Genomic DNA, 9,648 nt, shown 5'->3' on the forward strand with positions numbered 1-9,648 from the left:
TTGCTAAAATCGATCATCAAAATAGCTGGTGATTAATTTAATAGTGGTCAGCTGATCAAATATGTGATTATTTGTTGCAGCTCTATTTCTGACCACAAAAAGGGAAAAATTAGCTTTTCCCAAAAGGTTGGTTAATGGTGTAGTTTGCACTTTACTCAAATAAATTCCACTTGATGTCTGGAATAATATTTATTTTCATTTTCAAGTGCAAGAAATGCAACAGGAAACACGCTTCAAATTCAAAAGGAAGCAGTAAACACATATTTTCTGTAATCACAGTTTGAAATGAGGAAGTAAAACATCATTTAAAAAATAAAATAAAATAGAATAAATGAGGTAAGTAGGGCTGAGAAAATTCAGCTGTGGTTTTCTTAAACACATTACTCTTTAAATTAAGCTGTTTTTCAGCAGTATGGTCCCGGCTTTTTAAAGTCTTTCCAAACCCAGATTCGATCGGTGCCCGCGTGAACTGTGGTCGCCACTAGTCTGGAGTAAGCACAGCGGGTGTATTGCACAGGAAACACATTGAAGTATGCCCCGCTGGGCGGGTCGGTCGGAGGGATGTCCAGGTGCTGCATGCACAACCCCAAATACACATCTTCAATGTAAAGAGCCTTCAAATGTCTGGAAGCTTCTATCAGCTTCTCAGGGAGGTCTAAAGACACAATGTAGCCCAGACCCAGAGCATAGCGAGGGTACTGGGCGTGAGGGTAAAGCTCCACAGGGAGGAACCACTTGGACGCTGGGTCTCGCAGGACTTGACCTCCTGCCGCCACCAGTCCGGTCATGTAGTTGGTCTTCGGAGCGTTCAGCAGCATTTCGACCAGCTTGGGCACATTTAGAAACATGTCCGAGTCGATCTTCATGGCATACGAGGCGCCCGAGCAGTGAGCGTTCAGCCACTCCAGCATCACCATGGTCTTGATGGTGAGGTTCTTGTAGCAGTCGAGGAAGTCGGCCTGGATCAGGTCGTGATGCTCGTTGCTCTCCTGCAGCAACTGATCCCGGATCTGCTCGGCTCCGTCTCCGGCCGTCAGCCCCAAAATAAAAAACAGCCTCACTGCTCGGTCCAATACCGAGCTCTCGCTTCCCCACGTGCTCCGGATGTCGTCTCGGTGCTGCCGGTTGTGAGGCGCCACGGGAACCATGAGTACCACGAACGGCTTCTCCTGCTCGCACTTCTGAGGCTCATTTATGGTGAAGTGGTACTTGTAAGGGTACTCCACCACGTAGGGTCCAGGGGAAACGTAAGGAACCGCTATCGGCTGCACTTCCACCACTGGAGCAGCAGTGATGAGGCTTTGTGCGGTCGTGTTTGCCTCCTGTGCTGATGTGATGTTATTAGTTTGATGGAACACAGATAAGTTGGCAGTAGCAGCATGAACCGGCTCATCTGTAGATCTGCTAGTGCTGATGGTATCGGTCCTGATCTGTGAGACTTCACCTTCACCTTTAAATCTACTCCACCACTTCGAGGAATTTTGCATCCACGCTTTAGGGTTCCAGTCAGGCGCCATTGTATTTATGTTTGTGGTGTAGAAAAAGAAAACTGCAACAAACACCAGAACAACGAAGATGCAGTGGCGCTTCGACCACCGACATCTTCTGCCGTCCGCCGGTTTCCCATCATTCAGCATTTCCTGCCTGAGAAGAGAAGCAGGGCAGAGAGAGGACGTGTTTATCAGTATGTAGGCTTTCAACTAAAATGAATAATTTGCTGAAATGCAAGTCACAAAAATGCTGTTCCCCAATACAGGCTGGAAACGTTCAGGATTATTTCCCATTAACCTTCTGAACCCTAAAACCTGTCCGTGGCTTTAAAAGGCATGTCATCTTCAAAAACATTGCCATAATTATTCATTTCATTAGTTGGTATCCATTAAAACATAAAGAAATGCTAAATTGTCAATTTAATAATGATCTTTTAGACATCTGTAACTTAACAAACTTTAACCAAATCTAAGCTGAAAATTGATTTTTCATTACAATTACTCTATTTCTAGATGTCTCCTTTAAGAAATCACCAAAAATATACAGTTTGCACCAGATTCTGAAAATAAACGAAAAACTCTCCACACCATTCATCAAGGGCAGAAACTGTAAAACCCAGTGGTGTGCCATCAGGACCAGCAAGGTCTTCTCTGCTGGCCTGAACTCTATCAGAATCACTGACTTACATTGTAATAGTTTCCTATGATTCTGTCTAATTCCTGTCTGTAGCGACCTGCACAGGCTAAAATTTTAGCAAAAAGCATCGTTTTGTTGCTTTTAAGTTGTGGTTTTTTTAAGCTAAGGAAGTGGACATTCTCAGCCTAAAAGTGAATTAAAACTTATGGCAGAAACACAACTGGACAGACCAGATTTTCAGCATTAGCCTCAATGCGGATACAACAGGACTTACTGTTGAAAGTGAAACGCATGGATCACCAGCTCAACAGAGTGATTGAACTCTTTGTGAGAACAGAAAGGGGGATAGATTTTGTGTTCAAATAACCACAAGTTTCGGTGAGTAAAATGTAAATTTTGGTCATTTTATTGGGTTGCTATTGATGCTCTTGTTAGATGTGATGTATGTGCTGCAGCTGTGGCCGCAGGTAATGGAGACTTGTTGAATTGTTTTCACTGGGTTTTCTTGTTTTTCAAATTCTCACTCCATGAGATACTTGTCTGATATGCAGCATCCTGCCTTTCTGCATAATACTGATGAATTCTATAGCTGTGGCGTCATAATGACGGTGTTAAGAGATGGTTTGATTCAGGTAGGACGCCACTGAAGGCCTCGGAGTAAAATGCACGGCCTGCCACTGGTAAAAATATGGGGGAAATGTGGGATTTTCAACTACATTGGTCCTTTAAATATCTGTGAGGTGCCTTTCCATCACAAAATGTAGGCAAATCTAAGCTAGATATTGCGATATGTAATTAATTTTTTTTTTCAACATGTCTCATTTAAAAAAAAAAATAAAAAATGCAACAAATACATTGTTTGCCCTGGATTCTGCCAAAAAAAAAGAAGACGAAAATAAGAAAATAAATAAATAAATAATTCAGCGTTCTCTTGGCAAAAATGTGGTGGCATGATCGACACAGCTGTGACCAACAGTCATGTGAAAAAAATTCAGGAAACTTTTGGTTGAACTGCAGGCAGTGTTTACACAGAGTAGATAGGACGAAAATAGAAGGAAAAAAATTCAAAAAGTAATTAAAATAATATGTATAGTATGTAGAGACATGCTTTTTTTTCTTTCCCTTTTCTGGTAACAATCTGTAAACTTGTACATGTTGAGTTCAGGTTTTTTTGGGTTTTTTTTTTAAATGAAATAATAAAGAAATTCAACTTTTATATTATTATTATTGTTGTTGTTGTTGTTGTTGTTATTTTACTGCACAGAAGACATTTCTGAGTTCTCTCTTGTTCTAGTCATGGTTGTGGTGTTTCCATAGAGGTGGAGGACTTAATATTGCAGTAAAACAATTTAGCCCACAGTGTGAAAAAACGTGAAAGGAGCAACCAAATGGACAGAAACTGCTTAGAGTTCAAAGGGTAAAATCATACTTGAGGCTTAATCCCTTAAATTTCTGTATAAAAAAAATCTCTCTTAACCTTTAACAACTCCTAGCTTTGTGTTTTCTGCTTCCTACTTGACAGAAATGGAGGAAAAAAATCACACTTAAAGCGCTCACATACCTTTCTTCACCCCTGACGAAGCAGCTTTCTAGCATGTTGATGTTCCCCGGTCTATAGATGCCGGGTTTTGTCCTTATCCATGTGTAGCAGCAGAAAAATGACAAGATGTTGCTCGGCTGTAAAATTCATGGCTTCACGCTTCAGGCTTCAGGCGTGGTGCTGCATCCAGGTGTGAGCCTCACCTGTCCGTCTTCACAGTGGAACGACATTAAAACAACGCTGCTGTCTCTCCCTCCTCTCCGCAGTCTATGAGTAACCTTGGGACTGCCAACCTCCTCTTACCTGTGGGAGAGCCACACCTTAGTTTGCTCGACCCCTGGGTTGCTTTGCCTCAAAGCCAATGAAAAGCTGGAAAGGCTCTGAGCCCGCCTCTTCTTACCTCATGCGTGACGCTCCTCTACAATTGGTGTGTGTGTGGAAGCAGAAATGTCTCAATGCTTTTATTTACTGCACAACCTTTGGGTGGGTTGTTGGACTTGGACTTGAGGAGCTGTTTCAGCGCTTTCGTGTTCCACGGTAGATAAAATCCTTAAGATTAGTAGCGAGGATGTACTAAGATCTTTGTCAGTGAATGTACTGGAGAATTATCTGCAAAATGTACTTGAGACTTTAAAGTTTAAAATGTTTTGTTATATTGAACCCAAATAAAACTGCTTACATATACTTTTGTTTTTAGTGTCAAGATAGTTAAGCCATTTATAGCTGAGTCAAGTATTATTTAGCAGCTTTATTTAATTAATAGCCATTTAAACAAATTGTGTTCCAACAGAGAAATAAGACTGGGCTTTACCAATTTACCTGATTATTTAAAACATTAAGGATAAGAGCACACATTATAATTTATTGTGTAAACTTACCAGAGTAGTTTGAATGATATAGTTAAGTTACCTGAGTAAAATATATATTAAGATTAAGGTGCTACAATATTTTATACAATATAATTGTACCTGAATAACTATATTAAAACTATATTAAAGCTTTATCTGAATAATATAAATATTAAGGATAAGAGCATACATTATAATTTATTGTGTAAACTTTCCAGAGTAGTTTGAATAGTATACTTAAGGCTCTACAAATTGACCTGAGTGATATAAATATTACAACATGCATTGTACATACACAATGTTACTACAATATTTTATATACAGTCGTGACTCGATAATCCAACACTAAATGTAATACCTTCCTTTATGTCGGATAGCAACGCTGTTGGATTGTCAAGACGGAGGCCGAGATACAAGGAGGGCTTGTACGGGGACGTTGTTGTAGCAAAAGTATTTGTCCATGTGTATGGAGAGATGTCTGTCTGTAATCAGGTTTTCAAATGTGTAAAAAAATCTGCTCATCTGTATTAAATATTGGACATGGAATAAGAGTTGTCAATGCGTACAGATCTTTTACACATTTGAAAACCTGATTACAGACAGACAAACTGTGAGACGACTTTTGCAGATTTTGGTTTACACTGACAACTTCTTTCACACATTGACAAATCTCACTTCGGACGAACGGATTGAGATACAGACAGACATCTCTCCATACGCATGGACAAATAGTTGCGCTACAATAATGCCCCCATAGGCTTGATGCTTGAAGGGTAACTTGTTAATATTTATTGGTTATAGTTGTTATAATAAACTAACTACATATATGTTATTGATCGGCCGATTGTCACAGAATACTTGTCTTTTATTCACTGTACCAATCTGTCCTGGGAACATTTCAGATGCTCTAGCTTGTGTTGACACAGAGCTGTTTTCACCGCTATTGTTATCTCTGTTTTCGCTTGGTCGCTCACTCCATGACAGCGCATGACGTGGTCTGGTACTGTTTGAACACTGGTGAAAACTTGGCAGACGCAATTTTACGTATGATGTCTGGCATGTAACAGCATCAAAGCAATTTGTTTCTATGATTGATAAGCCCATTACAACCGCAGCCTATACAGGTTCATAGAATTGTTCAGGTATCAAAACATGTCACATTGTTTAATACTTCACAGAACTTCAAAACACCAGAGCTATCCTTCCTGTGTTCTGCACATGTAGAGTTTTTTACTAACAAACTGATGCAAAACAACTTCATTAGTTCGGAAAACTCACGTAATGAGTGGGACTAGTGTATTGTTAGAACACTACGCGTCGCTGGATTTCACGACTAATTGACCGGTGCGCTTGTGCACGGGCCTGTCAGTCGAAATCAAAGGTAAGTAAATCTGTAGGATTGTTAAGTCAGATAATATGCTGTTATCCTTATTTGTGACATAAAATGTCATGTCGGAGTCGGAATCCAAGGCTTTTTTTATGGGTTCTGTTCATTTTTCCTAAAAACCTGTCGGATAGCAAGGTTTTCAGATTGCTAAGGGTCGGAATGTCAAGTCACGACTGTACAATAATTGTACCTATTATGTAGATTTACCTGAATAGTATAAATGTTAAGGGTAAGAGCATACATTGTAATTTATTATGTAAAGTTACGTGAGTAGTTCAAACATTACAGTTGAGACCCTACAAATTTACCAGACACATCTAAATAACATTAGGATCCTACACCATCAGATGTTTGCATATTCTCAGGTTCTGTTGGTGCAGCAGTTATGTTCCTGCGATATATTTGCTGACATGGTGGGTGTGTCCTGCAGTGTTCTTTGGAAATGCTGCAGTTGCTTTTTAAACCGCAGATGAACTGTAAAAACTCACTACTAGTATACAGGTTTTGATTGTGAATTTGTAAGCTAGAGCCTCTCTGTTGAGTGCATTTTGTGGACAACAGTTTGCAATAAACAGCGTTGGGAGCCGAAAACCCACCAGCTTAGTTTTGTGCACACAGTTAATCCACAGTAGTCAGCTGCGGATTAATAAACTCCCCTCAAACGTAATAAGGAATGCTGTTTAGTTGTACAGGGATGTAATTTTGCGGAGACAGGGTTGCTATATATAAACAATGGCAAACTCTGTGCCCAACTGGCCTCACATTCACTGTGGTCCCGTTCATTTGCAACCTAACATTTCAAGAAGACAACAGATCTTCTCGTGTTGCCTCAATATGCGCTGCCCTGAATAAATAAACTGCTGAAAATGTACCAGTCTGCCCAGTCAACTCTCCAGACACGTCACCCCTCCAATGCTCTGGATGGACGTGTCCGACAACGTGAACCTGTCCCCTAAAAACGTCCACCAACTTCACCTGGACCTTCAAGAGCAACGGGGCAACACTACACAAACCGCATAGACAACCTCATTAACGCTACACCTAAAATGCTAGAAATGCTTTAGAGAATTTGACTAATATTATATGCTGCGTTTATGTTGTTGTTCAGTAATACTGTGATCAGGTTAGCATACGGTCACGCATGCTAATGTTGACCATGTTAATTAGCATTAGCAAGTTATTGGATAAAGTAAACTTTTTTGTGATAAAGCAGCGTTTTGGGGGGAAAACTGATTCAATAACAGGAAATAAGGTCAACAAACCAAGGTAATACATACTTTATACATTTAGCCTGTTACACAATAATAAATCCAATCAGCAACTGAGTATGATAACATCACAAACCAAATTATTGCAAACCACTGTGAGTTAATAGACAAAACTGCGCAGATATGAGCTTAAAATGTTGGTATAAGGTGCGTTTTTAGTTACGATGCTTGCTTTTATTTAATATAATTCATTAACAATACGGTCAAGTAGGAAAATTAACTAAATGTATACCAATGAGAAACTTGAATAAGAATGACGATAAACCTATTGAAAAGACCAAAAACGTTCAAATTGTCATAAGGATTAAAGAAAGTTAAAAGACAAAATAGTGGAGCTGGGACAGGACTGATGAACAAATGCTGAGGTGATGGTGTTGGCACATTTACAGAGTCTATTGTTTAAGGGCAACCGAGCACGACAACAACAGAAGGATGTTGGGCTATCACCTTTCTTGCTTTGTTTAATTTTAATCCTTCGACAGGATGTGTGCTTAGTGACGGCGGGTCTCAGGTACACCACTTTGTCATTGTACTAGGCCGTTTGTTTAAATACATCTGAGAGTCAATACTGCACTTGGCATAAAAACGATGCATGTTACAGCGACTGAGGTGCAGTTTTCAGTCCTGGGAAAGGAGAAAGTAAAAGTGAAGAAGCACAGATCAGTGAAACGTCAACTCTGAGATTACTGATTACTCGTGTTTATGGTTTGGGTTAAAATACAACCTTTCACATGTTTCAAGCTTCGCCAACGTTTTCTGGGTTATCAGTGTGACAAGTGCTGCCTCGGCTAATTTCTGATGATGGCTGAGAAGGAACGGCAGTAAAGCAACAAAACACTGCAAAAATGTTGATTTTAAACTGATTTGTGATTCTTTTCTCTCAAAACGCAATCGAGGATGCAGATTCGCTGTACAGGAATGTGACTTCAAGGGGAAAATGGCTGCACCTATGACTGCCACAACTTATAATAAGTTATATGATCATTAGTGTTACAGACCTCTGTGCATTGTTTTGTGTTTCATGTTAGTTAAAACCTCCTACAGGCTACAAGGTGAAGTACGATCAAGAAGCTTAGCGACTGCACCTATATAAAGGAAAAACTGAACCTGATTTCAATTTGGATGCCAACCTTTTCTGAGGAGTCTCTTCATGCAGCGATACTCTGCTCCCAGTGCTCCTGCAACACTTAAAACATTCCCTCAAAAGTTGTAAAATAAAACAACTACTTTTTACCAAGTCCTAGAATGCAAAACATTTACAGTGCTCTCCAGATGTTCACCACAGCTTTGTTCAGTCCTGTCCTGCTGCGTTTTCATTAATTACTTCAGTTTATTGATGTGTCAATGCAACAGGTCAAGCTAGGATTGAATTTTGAGCAAACTGCTCAAGAATTGTGGACTCAACTTCTAGCAATTTTGCACATAGTTACTTTCAACAGGTTACTGCAGCAGCAATAAGGTACATTTTTAACAATTTCCTTAACTGACAGTTGACCACATTACCAATTAATAATCAATTAATCTGGAATTAAATGCAATATAGTTAATGAAATATAGTTAACACCAAATGTTTGCTGTGAAATCAGCTTGGTTACATTAGTAGTTTCATGAACAGATAACGTAAACACCAGGTTACTAAATTTATAGTTACCATTAGTTTATTATAGTTTTTAGCAATAAGCCTGAGAAAATCCACTTTGTGAGTTCACTAAACCTGTGAGTATTGACCACCATTTGTTAAATGTATTTATACACTTGATCACTTTATGTTTGCGTGTTGTTGAAGAATGTTGCTGTTGGAAACGTCTCTGCTGACAGACACTCAGCTCCCGTTCTGTTAACATTTCATAATCCTAGCTTAGTGTTACCGTGAGACTCCAGTAGCTCGGTAAACCAAACAGCCATCAGACACTTTTTGTACAACTTAAAGCTTCAAAGGTAATCAGCACAACTGCCACAGTTGGAGTTAGACAGCAGTGAGATGCGCTCATGTCATTGACCTTTACAGGCGCTCAGCAAACACACCTGGAACTTCACCCCACTAAACAGTGAACAGTAATACATCCATCCATCCATCATCTATACACCACTTAATCCTCACTAGAGTCGCGGGAGGAGGGGGGGAGTCTATCCCAGCTGACTTAGGGTGAAGGCAGGGGACACCCTGGACAGGTCACCAGTCTATCACAGGGCTACAACTAGAGACAGACAACCAAGCACACTCACATTCACACCTACGGACAATTTAGAATCACCAATTAACCTCAACATGTTTTTGGACTGTGTGGGAGGAAGCCGGAGAACCTGGAGAGAACCCACGCTGCACGAGGAGAACATGCAAACTCCAGCAGTAATACAATGAATCTAAAATACACTTCCTGACATGCACTTCCCTCGTCTGCTTCCTTATTCATTTATAAATCATTGTCGGAAATTAGTCAACTAACAGTAAATCATTAACACCCCTCGTCTAAATGT

General features: G+C 39.9%; 1 protein-coding gene across 1 annotated transcript; it reads right to left on the reverse strand.

Moving 5' to 3' along the window:
• Positions 1–170: 170 nt before the first annotated feature.
• On the reverse strand, positions 171–3,929 carry LOC103362611 (beta-1,3-galactosyltransferase 1-like). Its single transcript, XM_008289015.1, has 2 exons — positions 3,689–3,929; positions 171–1,644 (listed from the first exon to the last, which is right to left on the reverse strand). Exons 1-2 carry the CDS (start codon positions 3,721–3,723, stop codon positions 405–407), a joined length of 1,275 nt encoding a protein of 424 aa, XP_008287237.1. The 5' UTR covers positions 3,724–3,929; the 3' UTR covers positions 171–404.
• Between the last annotated feature and the right edge of the window lie 5,719 nt (positions 3,930–9,648).

Source organism: Stegastes partitus, unplaced genomic scaffold (genome assembly GCF_000690725.1).
Source record: "Stegastes partitus isolate 25-593 unplaced genomic scaffold, Stegastes_partitus-1.0.2 Scaffold588, whole genome shotgun sequence".
NCBI lineage: Eukaryota > Metazoa > Chordata > Actinopteri > Pomacentridae > Stegastes > Stegastes partitus.

Bases quoted from the DNA above. Each gene is read 5' to 3' on its own strand.
- LOC103362611 (XM_008289015.1), bottom strand. From the start codon at position 3,723: ATGCTAGAAAGCTGCTTCGTCAGGGGTGAAGAAAG. The intron at 1,645-3,688 runs GTATGTGAGCGC...TTCTCTTCTCAG, and splicing joins TTCGTCAGGGGTGAAGAAAG to GCAGGAAATGCTGAATGATG.